The sequence below is a fragment of the Ranitomeya imitator genome, chromosome 2 (assembly GCF_032444005.1).
Source record: "Ranitomeya imitator isolate aRanImi1 chromosome 2, aRanImi1.pri, whole genome shotgun sequence".
NCBI lineage: Eukaryota > Metazoa > Chordata > Amphibia > Anura > Dendrobatidae > Ranitomeya > Ranitomeya imitator.
The window spans coordinates 824,217,465-824,236,500 of record NC_091283.1 but is presented as its reverse complement, the minus strand read 5'-3'; the positions used below and the strand labels follow the sequence as shown (position 1 = coordinate 824,236,500).

Genomic DNA, 19,036 nt, shown 5'->3' with positions numbered 1-19,036 from the left:
TGCGCGTTCAGGGTCGGCGCCGCTCCTAGAACATCCGGAACCGGCCCCCATGCACACGCTCCCTCCGTAGGCCGGACTTCCACGCCCGGAACCTGCCGGCCAGCACTCAGACGAGGGGGGAGGATGCATGCAGTGGCTCCCCCGCCGCTGCTTCTGATGCCGCAGCCCCTGCTGTCACCGAAAGAACCACACAGGCGGGTGCATAGGCTCAGGTAGGAGAAACAAAGGCGGAGGTGCTCCAACCACCTCTATCTGTAGGTATTCCAGGGATTTCCGATAGGAACAGGAAACCAACTGAGGAGGAGAGGGGGACCGCCCTTTTTATCTCTGTAGGTTTCCTGTTCCTATGGGCGGGTCCCTCTCTCAAAGTGGGTGCTGTCGTGGCGAAGGGTAAAACGCTTTCTCAGGATTTTGGCTTACTCACGTACATTTTAGCAAACTGCAGTCTAACTTTTTTTTATTGCCATGGGTTGTAAACTTCTTGATTATATTGCGCTCCGTGAACAAAGGAACATCAAGATCTCTGGAGATGGACTTGTAACCTTGAGGTTATTGATATTGTTTAACAATTTTGGTTCTCAAGACCTCAGACTGTTCTCTTCTCCTCTTTCTGTTCTCCATGCCTAGTGTGGCACACACAATGCAGAGATTGAGTCAACCTCTCCCCTTTTTATCTGCTTTCAAGTGTGATTTTTATATTGCCCACACCTGTTACTTGTCACAGTTGAGTTTGAACGAGCATCACATGCTTGAAAGAAAGTGGTTTACCCACAATTTTTAAAAGGTGCCAACAATTTTGCCCTGCCCAATTTTGGAGTTGTGCAAAATTATGTCCAATTTCCCTTTTTTACCTCATTTTTTTTTGTGTTTGTTAAATATTAATTATTCTGTACCGAGCACATGGTTTCTTGCTGACACTATCAAAAGCCATTTCTGTGTATGTAGCTCAGAGTATAAGTTAACTCCATATACAGAGGACACGTGATCTGTAGAAACCATATAAATAACGTCTCTAAGGAGGGTGGAGGGCTTTTTGTCACGTGGGACGGTCACCTCCCTTCCTTCACCATCATTCTCCATGGACATGGGACAAGACACGAGGAACAACAGCTGTTAGCTACTCCATGCCATGATGACTTCAGACTTTCACACAGACAGATGACTTCTACCATTCAGGACCCTGGAAAGATTAGTAACAGGAGAAGCGCTGATATCTACACATGGACACTCTGTTTGTAATTGTTTCATCTACCTTTTATGTTTTTGTTGCGATGGTGGATAACTCAATAAACCACTATACTTTCTTCAGAATATCATGACATTTTTATTTTAAGAATAACGCACCTGGTTAAGTCTTGATGAGATATTTTTGCTCAATAACGATTTTTAACATTTGGCCTAGCCAGCCAGTTTTGATTTTTTGTGCTATTTTTGCGTGAATTTCCTTCTTCTTGCACACGGGGGAAGACAGAACAGTTCCGCTAGATTGTGCAAGTATTCAGGAATTCCACTTCAAAACTACAAGTCACAAAGATCTCACAAGAACCTACGAATGACGGAGACTAACAGGTGTTGTACGGATTGACAGCAAGCACTGGTAGTGCTGAAGAACAGACGTGCTAAAAATAGCCGTGCTGAAGTCCGGAGCCCAGCGTTGTAAAAGCAAAGGAACTACAAGCTGAGATTTCAAGAATGCAGAACCGCGAATTTGAAATTGGATTGTAAGCTAATGTCTAAGAAAAAAGAAAAAGAGCAACTTAAAAATATCTTACATATGGTTTATGTATTTAACGAGTTTGTGACAGAGAAGTCCAAAAAAGACAGTGTAGAAAGAATTTCTAAGGAAACGAATGATGTTCCCAAGATTGACTGTAATGAGAAGAGTGAGAAAGATGTGACGCACGTATCTGTAATGACGATGACCACCCAAAGTGACATTGACTTTGTGACACAAGATGAAAAACAAGATGGAGGAAGTGAAGGAGACATGACAATTGACAAAGATGATCTACGAGGGACAGATGTACCATTGCCCTTAAAAATAGACGACTCAGAGGCCCAACTCCAACCTAAATCTAGGAAAATTCTGCTAAAATTATGCAAAACCATTCCTGCATATGATGACAAAATCCATGTGTGCAGAAATTCAGAGATATTTGAAAGTTTTGCTGATAAGTTTGATTTGACTAATCAGGAGAAAAATAATTTGTTTAAAATTTGGCTGCCAGTAACTTTTATCAGAAGATATTCATTAGAAATGCAGAATGAGGAGTATGAAAATATGACTGATGTAGAAAGATTAAGAATTTTGATTTTCTGTGGATTAAAAGAAAATTATCCAGATCTTGATATTCTTCTAAAATTGAAGATTGGCCAGAAAGAATGTACTTTTACATTCATGTCCATTTTTGAAAGGACTTATAAATTGGTCTGTACGAATTTGAATCAACAATCCATGATAAATTGTTTTGTAAACAAGTTTAAATTCTTAAATTCTGTATCTCGTATAATTGCTACACAGAAAAATTCTTTATACGAATGCGCAAAATCCCTTGATTTTTCTAGAAAACACGAGAATCTTGAAAGGAAAACACATTTTACTAAGTTTTTGAAACCAGTCAGAATTCAATCTTATCAAAAGCCAAAATCAAAATCTTCAAACCTGTTCCAAAATGAAATCTATGAAGTACGAAGAAAATTACATATTTGCTACAAACCGTATGAAAAGATTCAGGAATCTATTAAAGAAATTTCTCTGAAAGATTTAAAATCTGAAGGCTCAGATCTGTCTGTAAAGATGGCGGAGACTGACAGACGGAAGCAGGTGAGTATCCCAGGGGGAGCTCAGCTGAACACTCCATTATCACAGCAGCTCTTCAAAGAGTCCATAGGGTTAAAACTGACCTTACTAAATTTAGCATTTCAGCAGATTATCGACAAACAGCCAAATTTTGGGATAGGAATTGGCTAAAAATTAATTATATTTTATGATGAGTTATACAATGTATTATTTATTAATGTAATTATTCTATTTCAATATAATTCTGCAGTTACATATATTAATATAATATACAGTAAATACTGTAGCATATTTGTATAAGTAGAGATTATATTAACTGCATTTTTATATGTATAGTGAAATAATTAAAATTTACTCCAGAAAAAAAAAATATTTAGAATTACAATTAAATACATTTATTAAATATATACATATGTATAAGATATTTAAATTATTTTGTTTTGAAATAATTATGAAATTAACCTTTATCTTTCATTTCCCTTAGAATTTTACTTTCAAAGCGAGGATTGAACAAAAAATACCTCTTTCATGAATTTATGTCTTATTCACACAGGAAGTTATATTAACTGCATGATATATATATATATATTTAACACTAACAAAATAAATAATATATCTAACAACCTAAAAATGTGTGTACTACATGTAAATTTTCTTTCTGTAATAATCTAAAACGTGTTTTTTTTTCCTCCCACTGCATGGTGTGACATATGTGAGTTAAGGAATATCATATAGCCTTGTTTTTTTTTAGTTTTAGGAATTTTCCTCAGCCTATACATTCAAATGGTTTCAGTAACAGGCTTGTACCGAAATAGTGTTGAAACATTCAACTCGGGTTTCTTGTAAATGGAGGAGTCCTTTCTATAGTTTAAAACATACTGATACTGTTAGATAATATTTGGGGAATATTCAAAGAAATATTAGAATACTAAATTTAATAGATTACAATGCGCATTGATTGATAATTAGGATACAATATTTTGGGTTAATATACATGTTTTTTATTCTTTGTATGTGAAATGTATTGTGAACGTCTATGTGAGTCACATGTGACAGGTGAGAGAACATATGAGCAGCTGCTGAGTGAATTTGACATGAGATGTGATGTAAGAGTGACCAGAGCGTGGAATGTGGAATGTGGAATGTGGATGCACAGTTTGACTGAGGCCTCATGATTTATGGTATGTCAGAAAAAAAACCCAACAACTGTGTGTTTAAAAAAAAATAATAATAATAGGATTCAGTTAAATTATTAGAATATTAAGATATATTTAAATATTATTATGCAACATATATTTCTTTGGTGATTATTATTTAATAAGTACAATAATACATCAATATGATTTTTCTAGAAAACCTACATTTAGAATAATTTTTCCAAATTATAATTTTATGATATTCAGTGTTTTTTTTTATAGTTACATAGATAAGTACACATCTTCAAACAAATATATGGCACAAGTTGATATGACAGTTATAAAAATAATTATTTTTCACTTGGGTTTTTACAAATTAATTTTTTCATAAAATAATATTTTTTGATATTAAGGGGGAAATGTGTTTTTGATCCTGATCACATCATCACATTTCATCAATACCTCTTCTTCACACATTTTAATAAAGAAGAAATATTAATAAGGTATTATTGGGTACAATAACAATAAATATTATAAATATCATTTTTTTCTCTTATGAAGGGTATTATATGCAAAGTTGCATAATTTCAATATTTTGGTGTTCCAAGGTTATGACAACATCTACATGAGGAAGTATTAAGGGAGTGTGTTACTAAAACATAATCTCAGCATTTGTCATCAACATATAAAGGCCTTATTTTTATTTTTATTTTTTATTCTCATTTTTATTTTTCATTTTTTTTCCACTTTTCTTTCCATTTTTATTTTTCATTCTTATTTTTCATCAAGGAAAAATCAATATTTCATAAAGTAATGTCTAATACAAGAATATTGCTTGATCAAATATAGTGATCATATGGTTTCATTATATAAGAAATGTTTCAATTCTGAGTTAAATACAACAATTCATACATTCATTCATTCATTCATTCATTCATTCATTTATTTATTCATATATATTCTTATTTTGGTTCATGACTATACATACTTACATATTATTGGTTTACTGAACATAAATTAATAAAGTTTTAATAATAAATATCAGCACTTGTTACATAAAAGACACACTGACATCTATGGGTTCAAGAAGAAATTACACCTACGACATAAAAATGTCCAATCACATGAAGAATATGGTAAATAATATATCATTTATTATTATTATTATTATTATTATTATTATTTTATTTTCTAAATATAAACTCCATTTTAATATAATTTAATAATTATATGGATATTATTGATTGCTATGGTACGCTGTGATATTATAAGGTAGGGAAAAGAACCAGATTTGGTATTGAATAGGGAATGAAGACTTCAATCAAGATACCGGAGATACGTTAATAAAGACTTTACATTTTTCTAAATTCAATTGATTCTTAAAAATTGCAAGAAGAAAAGCCGTTATCCAGAAGTTCCACAAGGTAACAATGCTATGATTTCTGAGTAATAATAGACTGTGTCAAATACAATTCATGTCACCATTCACAACTACAGCATCCATCACTGACAACTGAGTACAGTATCAAAGATGAACTGTGTTATTACGTTCTTATCACGATCCAGTGGTTTCCTATCACCTATAAGACTTCCATGAAAGCTGGTGAACACTCAGGTAATTGTCAGGACGATACAATAACCCTGACATGTGTCCTGTGCACTAAGGACTGGTTATGGTGCTATGTTTAGCAAGGAAGAGTCAATGTAACCCTTGCTGTGCTGACCAAAGACCTCACACCTGTTCCAACACCAACGTGGATGATATGAGGATTACAGATGATTTCCAAGGCGAGCCAATGTAAGTCCAGGTTTCTAAAGGTGACACTGCACAGATATTAAAGCTTCATTTCATCTATGGACTTTGTTTTCTTATCAACATTTGATGGACTTTGATTGACACATGACACACAGTCTCTACATATCTACATGTTATCATCTATTAGAAAAGACTTATAATAAAGATTGTTTTAAAAGAAGAAGATATCAATATGAAGACCAGATGACATCAGACCTGAGATGCTTCAAGTAGATATAGGGAAGTATAATAATATATATTTTATATGAATATTAGTCACGGCTTACCATAACATGAATTACCATAACATGAATTTACATATCATTATATTATTGAGAACATATAACGATATTATTATTAATAATATTATTTATTACATCATTTTGCCAAAGAAGAAAGTAGATTTCATTAATATTTTAATTTGAGGGTTCCAATCAATGTCTGTCACCCTCAAAAGGGGGAATTGTTAAATATTAATTATTCTGTACCGAGCACATGGTTTCTTGCTGACACTATCAAAAGCTATTTCTGTGTATGTAGCTCAGAGTATAAGTTAACTCCATATACAGAGGACACGTGATCTGTAGAAACCATATAAATAACGTCTCTAAGGAGGGTGGAGGGCTTTTTGTCACGTGGGACGGTCACCTCCCTTCCTTCACCATCATTCTCCATGGACATGGGACAAGACACGAGGAACAACAGCTGTTAGCTACTCCATGCCATGATGACTTCAGACTTTCACACAGACAGATGACTTCTACCATTCAGGACCCTGGAAAGATGAGTAACAGGAGAAGCGCTGATATCTACACATGGACACTCTGTTTGTAATTGTTTCATCTACCTTTTATGTTTTTGTTGCGATGGTGGATAACTCAATAAACCACTACACTTTCGTCAGAATATCATGACATTTTTATTTTAAGAATAACGCACCTGGTTAAGTCTTGATGAGATATTTTTGCTCAATAACGATTTTTAACAGTGTTGTTCCAATACACAAAGAAAAACTTGTGTATAAGAAAACATGTGTAATTGCAACGATTTTCTGGGACAGTTGCAAGGGTGCAAGCACTTTCGGCCATGACTGTACATGTATATTAGTACACCGTCCTCTCACCTGCAGCAGCTCGTCACATACTGAGTATCTGCTGTGTAGATTCTTCTCGAACTCTTCATCTGCCCAGCAGAACAGGACTTCGGCGCCCTCTGAGACGATAAGTATACACTTCATCTGTGGAGAAAAACAATTATACTTACAAAATGTCTAATGCTTTCTGCCTTGCTATGCAGTTTCTGGGCGACAATCAGTATGACTGACTACTAATAACGCTGCCATGTGGGTCGCCATCTAATTTTCCCAGAACTCTTAAGTTACAGAGTGACATCGAATAGGGGGATATGTGACGAGATCGGATTAAGGAGTCGATTCATCAAGCAATTTCTGCCAGAATTCTAGAATAAAACTGCTTGAAATATTGCAAAATTCCTGTGCAAAAAAAAAAAACTGTGACTTTTGGTGTTTTTACACCAGTCACAGCCAGTTCTGGCATGTTTTGGAAAAACTGGGGATGCTCATCCAGAATGTGACGCGTCCAAATTTATCATAATTTACGGCACAAAAAGTCCCTTTCTGGTGCATGACAGTTGAAAAATGTGGCAGACATCAGGGAGGTGCACACCTTACTCAAGCGCTCCCTTCATTGAGACTGGTCTATAAAATGCCAGACTTTACACTCTGATAAATCAGTCTTCAGTAAGTGTCCCCTAGTGGCGACTAAAAGAAGTCAGAATTATATTACTTTGTCTCAGATCTTCAGGGGATTTGGAACTCTGTATCAGAATTCACGGAGTTCTAGACATCCCCTTTAAATTTTCATTTGTGCAAGACACTGGAGTTTTCCGGCGTAAATGATAACTATAGAGGATCTTACAATTATTACTTACTGTTATATTTGCTCCGGTCCCTCAGTCACCCGTCTTCTTCATCACTTTCTTCTTTTTTGGTTGCAGACCAGATAATATTCTGAATAGAAGGATAATGATGATATTAATTACTCGGATACAAGATGCTGCTGGATTACTGGATATTCCAAACCGTCAGGCAGATAAGACACAGGCTGTAGTTATACTACTGAGGTCCATGGTGACTTCTAAATGCCACGCAGAACACACACAAAAATCCCATCCTGTATTATACTCCAGAGCTGAACTCACTATTCTGCAAGTGGCTAATGGAGTCAAAAAAACGCTTGGTCCTATAATAATGAATTATCCCTACATGCAAATCATACAGCCAGAGAACAAGCAAATAAAGAGGCGTAGCAGCCAAAAAACAAAGACAAAACAGCTGTTAAGGAGAATGGATGATAAACCATATAACGGATCAGTTGCTTTTTTTTTTTTTTTTTTTAGCAGCGCCCAAACCTCATCATGGACACACGGCCTTTAGAGTAAGGCCGGGATCACACATGCGAGAAATACGTCCGTGTCTCGCATGTGAAAACCAAGCTGTGGTGCCGGCACTCCAGAGCGGAGCGTGCGGCCGAATAGCAACACATGGAGCCGCACGCTCCGCTCCCAAGTGCTGGCGGCAGAGCTTGGTTTTTACATGCGACACACGGACGTGTTTCTCGCATATGTGATCCCGGCCTAAAAGGTCACGGGACCCCATCAATAAGCATGAGAATGTCCAAAGTTACCGTATATACTCGAGTATAAGCCGAGATTTTCAGCCCACTTTTTTGGGCTGAAAGTCCCCCTCTCGGCCTATACTCGAGTCATACCCAGGGGTCGGCAGGGGAGGGGGAGCTGTGTAATTATACTCACCTGCTCCTGGCGCAGTCCCTGCACGTCCGTGCTTCTCCCTGTACTGAGCGGTCACATGGTACCGCTCATTACAGTAATGAATATGCGGCTCCACCTCCCATAGAGGTGGAGCCGCATATTCATTACTGTAATGAGCGGTAACGGTGACCACGCACTACAAGATGAAAATGTGGCGCCGGGGAACAGACCTGCAGCGACAGGCAAGTATGACGGGGGCAGTGCGCGATACTCACCTGCTCCTCGTTCCACCGTCGGCGCCGCTGTGTCTTCAGCAGTGACGCTCAGGTCAGAGGGCGCGGTGATGTGATTAATGCGCGCCGCCCTCTTCCTGAACGTCGGCGCAGAGGATGGGAAGACATAGCGGCGGTCAGCGGTGGAACGGGAAAGGTGAGTATAGCAAGTGCCGGGGACCTGAGAGGTATGTAATTTTTTTAATCGCTGCAACAGCATATGGGGCAAATATCTGTATGGAGCATCTGTATGTGGCCATGTGCAGCATGATATGGGGGCAAATATCTGTATGGGGCCATGTGCAGCATTATATGGGGGCAAATATCTGTATGGGGCATCTGTATGTGGCCATGTGCAGCATGATATGGGGGCAAATATCTGTATGGGGCCATGTGCAGCATGATATGGGGGCAAATATCTGTATGGGGCCATGTGCAGCATTATATGGGGCATCTGTATGGGGCATCTGTATGGGGCCATGTGCAGCATTATATAGGGGCAAATATCTGTATGGGGCATCTTATGGGGCAAATATCTGTATGGAGCATCTTATGGGGCCATAATCAACATTTGTGCAGCATTATATGGGGCATATTTTAATATGGAGCATCTTATGGAGCCCATCATAAACTATATGGAGCATTATATGGGGCTCCTGATTCAATATGGATATTCAAAAACACTTAACCTACTGATATCTCAATTAATTTTACTATTATTGGTACCTATTTTGATTTTTGAAATTTACCGGTAGCTGCTGCATTTTCGACCCTAGGCTTACACTCGAGTCATTAACCCCTTCCCGACCCATGACGCCACGTAGGCGTCATGAAAGTCGGTGCCAATCCGACCCATGACGCCTATGTGGCGTCATGGAAAGATCGCGTCCCTGCAGATCCGGTGAAAGGGTTAACTCCCATTTCACCCGATCTGCAGGGACAGGGGGAGTGGTAGTTTAGCCCAGGGGGGGTGGCTTCACCCCCTCGTGGCTACGATCGCTCTGATTGGCTGTTGAAAGTGAAACTGCCAATCAGAGCGATTTGTAATATTTCACCTATTATAACTGGTGAAATATTACAATCCAGCCATGGCCGATGCTGCAATATCATCGGCCATGGCTGGAAATACTAATGTGCCCCCACCCCACCGATTGCCCCCCCAGCCCCCCGATCTGGCCGGTACACTGCTCCGGCTCCCCTCCATCCAGTGCTCCGCTCCCCCCCCGTGCTCTTGTCCGCTCCCCCCATGCTCCAATCACCCCCCCGTGCTCCAATCACCCCCCCTGCATTCCGATCCACCACCCCCCCCGTGCTCCGTTCCACCCCCCGTGCTCCGTTCCAGCCCCCCCGTGCTCCGTTCCACGCCCCCCGTGCTCCGTTCCACGCCTGCCGCGCTCCTATTCCCCCCCGTGCTCCGATTCCCCCCCCCCCCCCCGTGGTCCCCCCCACCCCATCATACTTACCGATCCTGCCGGGGTCCCGTCCGTCTTCTCCCTGGGCGCCGCCATCTTCCAAAAATAGGGTTAGGGGTAGGGTTAGGGGTAGGGTTAGGGGTAGGGCTAGGGGTAGGGCTAGGGGTAGGGCTAGGGGTAGGGCTAGGGGTAGGGCTAGGGGTAGGGCTAGGGGTAGGGCTAGGGCTAGGGGTAGGGTTAGGGCTAGGGTTTCGGTATGTGCACACGTATTCTGGTCCTCTGCGGATTTTTCCGCTGCGGATTTGATAAATCCGCAGTGCTAAACCGCTGCGGATTTACCGCGTTTTTTTCTGCGCATTTCACTGCGGTTTTACAATTGCGATTTTCTATTTGAGCAGTTGTAAAACCGCTGCGGAATCCGCACAAAGAAGTGACATGCTGCGGAATGTAAACCGCTGCGTTTCCGTGCAGTTTTTCCGCAGCATGTGTACAGCGATTTTTGTTTCCCATAGGTCTACATTGAACTGTAAACTCATGGGAAACTGCTGCGGATCTGCAGCTTTTTCCGCAGTGTGCACATACCTTTAGAATTAGGCTATGTGCACACTGTGCGGATTTGGCTGCGGATTGGCCGCTGCGGATTCGCAGCAGTGTTCCATCAGGTTTACAGTACCATGTAAACATATGAAAAACCAAATCCGCTGTGCCCATGGTGCAGAAAATACCACGCGGAAACGCTGCGTTGTATTTTCCGCAGCATGTCAATTCTTTGTGCGGATTCCGCGGCGTTTTACACCTGTTCCTCAATAGGAATCCGCAGGTGAAATCCGCACAAAAAACACTGGAAATCCGCGGAAAATCCGCAGGTAAAACGCAGTGCCTTTTACCCGCGGATTTTTCAAAAATGGTGCGGAAATATCTCACACGAATCCGCAACGTGGGCACATAGCCTTAGGGTTAGGGTTGGAATTAGGGTTGTGGTTAGGGTTGTGATTAGGGTTATGGCTACAGTTGGGATTAGGGTTAGGGGTGTGTTGGGGTTAGTGTTGGAGGTAGAATTGAGGGGTTACCACTGTTTAGGCACATCAGGGGTCTCCAAACGCAACATGGCGCCACCATTGATTACAGCCAATCTCGTATTCAAAAAGTCAAATGGTGCTCCCTCACTTCCGAGCCCTGACGTGTGCCCAAACAGTGGTTTACCCCCACATATGGGGTATCAGTGTACTCAGGATAAACTGCGCAACAATTACTGGGGTCCAATTTCTCCTGTTACCCTTGTGAATCTAAAAAAATGCTTGCTAAAACATCATTTTTGAGGAAAGAAAAATGATTTTTTATTTTCACGGCTCTGCGTTGTAAACGTCTGTGAAGCACTTGGGGGTTCAAAGTGCTCACCACATATCTAGATAAGTTCCTTGGGGGGTCTAGTTTCTAAAATGTGGTCACTTGTGGGGGGTTTCTACTGTTTAGGCACACCAGGGGCTCTGCAAACGCAATGTGACGCCCGCAGACCATTCCATCAAAGTCTGCATTTCAAAAGTCACTACTTCCCTTCTGAGCCCCGACGTGTGCCCAAACAGTGGTTTACCCCCACACATGGGGTATCAGCGTACTCAGGAGAAACTGGACAACAACTATTGGGGTCCAATTTCTCCTGTTACCCTTGGGAAAATAAAAAATTCTGGGCTAAATAATTATTTTTGAGGAAAGAAAACGTATTTATTATTTTCACGGCTCTGCATTATAAACTTCTATGAAGCACTTGGGGGTTCAAAGTGCTCACCACACATCTAGATAAGTTCCTTTCGGGGTCTAGTTTCCAAAATGGGGTCACTTGTGGGGGGTTTCTACTGTTTAGGCACATCAGGGGCTCTGCAAACGCAACGTGACGCCCGCAGAGCATTCCATCAAAGTCTGCATTTCAAAACGTCACTACTTCACTTCCGAGCCCCAACGTGTGCCCAAACAGTGGTTTACCCCACATATGGGGTATCACCGTACTCCGGAGAAACTGGACAACAAATATTGGGGTAAATTTCTCCTGTTACCCTTGGGAAAATTAAAAAATTCTGGGCTAAATAATTATTTTTGAGGAAAGAAAACGTATTTATTATTTTCACGGCTCTGCATTATAAACTTCTATGAAGCACTTGGGGGTTCAAAGTGCTCACCACACATCTAGTTAAGTTCATTTCGGGGTCTAGTTTCCAAAATGGGGTCACTTGTGGGGGGTTTCTACTGTTAAGCCACATCAGGGGCTCTGCAAACGCAACGTGACGCCCACAGAGCATTCCATCAAAGTCTGCATTTCAAAACATCACTACTTCACTTCCGAGCCTCGGCATGTGCCCAAACAGTGGTTTACCCCCACATATGGAGTATCAGCGTACTCAGGAGAAACTGGACAACAACTTTTGGGGTCAAATTTCTCCTGTTACCCTTGGGAAAATAAAAAATTGCAGGCTAAAAGATCATTTTTGAGAAAATAATTTTTTTATTTTATTTTCATGGCTCTGCGTTATAAACTTCTGTGAAGCACTTGGGGGTTCAAAGTCCTCAGCACACATCTAGATTAGTTCCTTTGGGGGTCTAGTTTCCAAAATGGGGTCATTTCTGGGGGATCTCCAATGTTTAGGCACACAGGGGCTCTCCAAACGTGACATGGTGTCCGCTAATGATTGGAGCTAATTTTCCATTTAAAAAGCCAAATGGCGTGCCATCCCTTCCGAGCCCTGCCGTGCGCCCAAACAGTGGTTTACCCCCACATATGGGGTATCAGCGTACTCAGGACAAACTGGACAACAATATTTGGGGTCCAATTTCTCCTATTATCCTTGGCAAAATAGGAAATTCCAGGCTAAAAAATCATTTTTGAGGAAAGAAAAATTATTTTTTATTTTCATGGCTCTGCGTTATAAACTTCTGTGAAGCACCTGGGGGTTTAAAGTGCTCAATATGCATCTAGATAAGTTCCTTGGGGGGTCTAGTTTCCAAAATGGGGTCATTTCTGGGGGATCTCCAATGTTTAGGCACACAGGGGCTCTCCAAACGCGACATGGTGTCCGCTAACAATTGGAGCTAATTTTCCATTCAAAAAGTCAAATGGCGCGCCTTCCCTTCCGAGCCCTGCCGAGTGCCCAAACAGTGGTTTACCCCCACATATGAGGTATCGGCGTACTCGGGAGAAATTGCCCAACACATTTTATGATCCATTTTATCCTACTGCCCATGTGAAAATGAAAAAATTGAGGCGAAAAGAATTTTTTTGTGAAAAAAAAGTACTTTTTCATTTTTACAGATCAATTTGTGAAGCACCTGAGGGTTTAAAGTGCTCACTAGGCGTCTAAATAAGTTCCTTGGGGGGTCTAGTTTCCAAAATGGGGTCACTTGTGGGGGAGCGCCAATGTTTAGGCACACAGGAGCTATCCAAACGCGACATGGTGTCCGCTAACGATGGAAATAATTTTTCATTCAAAAAGTCAAATGGCGCTCCTTCCCTTCCGAGCCTTACCATGTGCCCAAACAGTGGTTTACCCCCACATGTGAGGTATTGGTGTACTCAGGAGAAATTGCCCAACACATTTTAGGATCCATTTTATCCTGTTGCCCATGTGAAAATGAAAAAATTGAGGCTAAAAGAATTTTTTTGTGAAAAAAAAGTACTTTTTCATTTTTACGGATCAATTTGTGAAGCACCTGGGGGTTCACAGTGCTCACTATGCATGTAGATAAGTTCCTTGGGGCGTCTAGTTTCCAAAATGGGGTCACTTGTGGGGGAGCTCCAATTTTTAGGCACACGGGGGCTCTCCAAACGTGACATGGTGTCCGCTAAAGAGTGGAGCCAATTTTTGATTCAAAAAGTCAAATGGCGCTCCTTCCCTTCCAAGCCCTGCCGTGCGCCCAAACAGTGGTTTACCCCCACATATGAGGTATCAGCGTACTCAGGACAAATTGGACAACAACTTTCGTGGTTCAGTTTCTCCTTTTACCATTGGGAAAATAAAAAAATTGTTGCTAAAAGATAATTTTTGTGACTAAAAAGTTAAATGTTCATTTTTTCCTTCCATGCTGCTTCTGCTTCTGTGAAGCACCTGAAGGGTTAATAAACTTCTTGAATGTGGTTTTGAGTACCTTGAGGGGTGCAGTTTTTAGAATGGTGCCACTTTTGGGTATTTTCAGCCATATAGACCCCTCAAACTGACTTCAAATGTGAGGTGGTGCCTAAAAAAAATGGTTTTGTAAATTTCGTTGTAAAAATGACAAATCGCTGGTCAAATTTTAACCCTTATAACTTCCTAACAAAAAAAAATTTTGTTTCCAAAATTGTGCTGATGTAAAGTAAACATGTGGGAAATGTTATTTATTAACTATTTTGTGTCACATATCTCTCTGGTTTAACAGAATAAAAATTCAAAATGTGAAAATTGCGAAATTTTCAAAATTTTCGCCAAATTTCCGTTTTTATCACAAATAAACGCAGAATTTATTGACCTAAATTTACCACTAACATGAAGCCCAATATGTCACGAAAAAACAATCTCAGAACCGCTAGGATCCGTTGAAGCGTTCCTGAGTTATTACCTCATAAAGGGACACTGGTCAGAATTGCAAAAGACGGCAAGGTCTTTAAGGTCAAAATAGGCTGGGTCATGAAGGGGTTAAGTTTTCTCAGTTTTTTGTCGCAAAATTAGGGGGGGGGGGGGGTCGGCTTATACTCGAGTATATACAGTAATCTAAAATTGTGCAAAAATGTCTTTAAAAATAACAAATGATGAATTCAGCCCAAACATCTGGATAAGGAAAACCACGGCCAAAATGACCTAAAAAAAAAAAAAATCACAATTTTATCTAGAGGAAAAAAAAGTCACAAAAGTTATACTGAATCAGTTCCAATTTGTCACTAAACTTTTTAGGCTATGTGCACATGTTGCGGATTAGCCTTAGGAATTTCTGGTGCGAATTCTGCCTCTCCTGCGGATTTGTCGCGTTTTTGTGCGGTTCCACAGCGTTTTTTCTGCTGTTTTCTTGCGGATTTGCTGCGTTTTTTACCCCTGCGGTTTTCTATAATGGAATGGGTACAAAAACGCTGCAGATTCACAAAAAAGAAGTGACATGCTACTTCTTTTAAACCGCAGCGTTTCCGCAGCGCATTTTCCGCAAAGTGTGCACATCGTTTTGTTTTTTTTTCTCATTGATTTACATTGTACTGTAAATCAATTGCGGATCTGCAGAGTTTCTCCACCACATAAAACGCTGCGGATCCGCAGAGAATCCGCAACGTGTGCACATAGCCTTAAGCCTTGCAACTTTTTATAGCGGTTTTGTATCTGTGTGGTTTGGCATATAGGGCACGTTCACATTTGGTGTTTTTGCTGCTCACTTTAGGCTATGTGCACATGTATTTAGGTCCAATGCGGATTTTTCTGCAGCGGATTTGATAAATCCGCAGTGGAAAACCTCTGCGGATTTATCGCGAATTTACAACTGCGGAAAACGAAGAAGTGACATGCTGCGGACTGTAAACCACTGCATTTCCACGCATTTTTTTCCGCAGCATGTGCAAAGCGTTTTTGGTTTCCCATAGGTTTACATTGAACTGTAAACGCATGGAAAACTGCTACGGATCCGCAGCAAAATCCACAACGTGTGCACATGGCCTTATACAGTGTACTTGCTGCCTTTAACACACAGTGCAGCACAATGAGATTCCGGAGATCTAACGCACAAGCTGTGGGTTTTTTTCTACGCACATTTTGAGCACTGCTGCACACTATATACACACAGCACAGCCGCCCTCACCTCCCTCCGTCCGCACAGTACACACTATATACACAGCCGCCCTCACCTTCCTCCGCACAGTACACACTATATACACAGCACAGCCGCCATCACCTCCCTCCGCACAGTACACACTATATACACACAGCACAGCCGCCCTCACCTCCCTCCGTCCGCACAGTACACACTATATACACAGCCGCCCTCACCTCAGTCCGCACAGTACACACTATATACACAGCACAGCCGCCCTCACCTCCCTCCGTCCGCACAGTACACACTATATACACACAGCACAGCCGCCCTCACCTCCCTCCGTCCACACAGTACACACTATATACACACAGCACAGCCGCCCTCACCTCCCTCCGCACAGTACACACTATATACACAGCACAGCCGCCCTCACCTCCCTCCGTCCACACATATACACACAGCACAGCCGCCCTCACCTCCCTCCGTCCACAGTACACACTATATACACACAGCACAGCCGCCCTCACCTCCGTCCGCACAGTACACACTATATACACAGCACAGCCGCCCTCACCTCCCTCCGTCCGCACAGTACACACTATATACACACAGCACAGCCGCCCTCACCTCCCTCCGTCCACACAGTACACACTATATACACACAGCACAGCCGCCCTCACCTCCCTCCGCACAGTACACACTATATACACACAGCACAGCCGCCCTCACCTCCCTCCGCACAGTACACACTATATACACACAGCCGCCCTCACCTCCCTCCATCCGTCCAGTACACACTATATACACACAGCACAGCCGCCCTCACCTCCCTCCGTCCACACAGTACACACTATATACACACAGCACAGCCGCCCTCACCTCCCTCCGTCCACACAGTACAAACTATATACACAGCACAGCCGCCCTCACCTCCCTCCGCACAGTACACACTATATACACACACAGCACAGCCGCCCTCACCTCCCTCCGCACAGTAAACACTATATATACACAGCACAGCCGCCATCACCTCCCTCCGCACAGTACACACTATATACACACAGCACAGCCGCCCTCACCTCCCTCCGTCCACACAGTACACACTATATACACACAGCACAGCCGCCCTCACCTCCCTCCGCACAGTACACACTATATATACACAGCACAGCCGCCCTCACCTCCCTCCATCCACAGTACACACTATATACACAGCACAGCCGCCCTCACCTCCCTCCGTCCACACATATACACACAGCACAGCCGCCCTCACCTCCCTCCATCCACAGTACACACTATATACACAGCACAGCCGCCCTCACCTCCCTCCGTCCACACTATATACACACAGCACAGCCGCCCTCACCTCCCTCCGCACAGTACACACTATATACACAGCACAGCCGCCCTCACCTCCCTCCGCACAGTACACACTATATACACACAGCCGCCCTCACCTCCCTCCATCCGTCCAGTACACACTATATACACACAGCACAGCCGCCCTCACCTCCCTCCGTCCACACATATACACACAGCACAGCCGCCCTCACCTCCCTCCATCCACAGTACACACTATATACACAGCACAGCCGCCCTCACCTCCCTCCGTCCACACTATATACACACAGCACAGCCGCCCTCACCTCCCTCCGCACAGTACACACTATATACACACAGCCGCCCTCACCTCCATCCGTCCAGTACACACTATATACACACAGCACAGCCGCCCTCACCTCCCTCCGTCCACACAATACACACTATATACACACAGCACAGCCGCCCTCAACTCCCACCGCACAGTACACACTATATACACACAGCACAGCCGCCCTCACCTCCGTCCGCACAGTACACACTATATACACACAGCACAGCCGCCCTCACCTCCCTCCGCACAGTACACACTATATACACACAGCACAGCCGCCCTCACCTCCCTCCGCACAGTACACACTATATACACACAGTACAGCCGCCCTCACCTCCGTCCGCACAGTACACACTATATACACACAGCACAGCCGCCCTCACCTCCCTCCGCACAGTACACACTATATAAACACAGCACAGCCGCCCTCACCTCCCTCCGTCCACACTATATACACACAGCACAGCCGCCCTCACCTCCCTCCGTCCACAGTACACACTATATACACACAGCACAGCCGCCCTCACCTCCCTCCGCACAGTACACTATATACACACAGCCGCCCTCACCTCCCTCCATCCGTCCAGTACACACTATATACACACAGCACAGCCGCCCTCACCTCCCTCCGTCCACACAATACACACTATATATACACAGCACAGTCGCCCTCACCTCCGTCCACACAGTGCACACTATATATACACAGCACAGCCGCCCTCACCTCCCTCCGTCCGCACAGTACACACTATATACACACAGAACAGCCGCCCTCACCTCCCTCCGTCCACACAGTACACACTATATACACACAGCACAGCCGCCCTCACCTCCCTCCGCACAGTACACACTATATACACACAGCACAGCCGCCCTCACCTCCCTCCGTCCACACAGTACACACTATATACACAGCACAGCCGCCCTCACCTCCCTCCGTCCACACTATATACGCACAGCCGCCCTCACCTCCCTCCGCACAGTACACACTATATACACACAGCCGCCCTCACCTCCCTCCATCCGTCCAGTACACACTATATACACACAGCACAGCCGCCCTCACCTCCCTCCGTCCACACAATACACACTATATATACACAGCACAGTCGCCCTCACCTCCGTCCACACAGTGCACACTATATATACACAGCACAGCCGCCCTCACCTCCCTCCGTCCGCACAGTACACACTATATACACACAGCACCGCCGCCCTCACCTCCCTCCGTCCACACAGTACACACTATATACACACAGCACAGCCGCCCTCACCTCCCTCCGCACAGTACACACTATATACACACAGCACAGCCGCCCTCACCTCCCTCCGTCCACACATATACACACAGCACAGCCGCCCTCACCTCCCTCCGTCCACAGTACACACTATATACACAGCACAGCCGCCCTCACCTCCC

General features: G+C 43.2%; 1 protein-coding gene across 7 annotated transcripts in view; it reads right to left on the bottom strand.

Moving 5' to 3' along the window:
- The window catches only part of HPS1 (HPS1 biogenesis of lysosomal organelles complex 3 subunit 1), a 159,729-nt gene that overhangs the window by 64,592 nt on the left and 76,101 nt on the right, over positions 1 to 19,036 (bottom strand). For 3 of the 7 annotated variants that reach the window (XR_011318547.1, XM_069754003.1, XM_069753999.1), the window contains exons 2-4: positions 14,790 to 15,028; positions 7,682 to 7,760; positions 6,855 to 6,968 (exon numbers count right to left, since the gene is read on the bottom strand). Coding sequence is in view for 6 of the 7 variants with exons in the window: in XM_069754003.1 (XP_069610104.1) it covers positions 6,855 to 6,968 (114 nt within the window). In the remaining variant the exon portion in view is untranslated. Of the gene's footprint in view, positions 1 to 6,854; positions 6,969 to 7,681; positions 8,247 to 10,256; positions 10,656 to 14,789; positions 15,029 to 19,036 lie in introns of those variants that run through there. The other 4 variants (XM_069754004.1, XM_069754002.1, XM_069754001.1 and 1 more) reach the window with 3 other exon arrangements.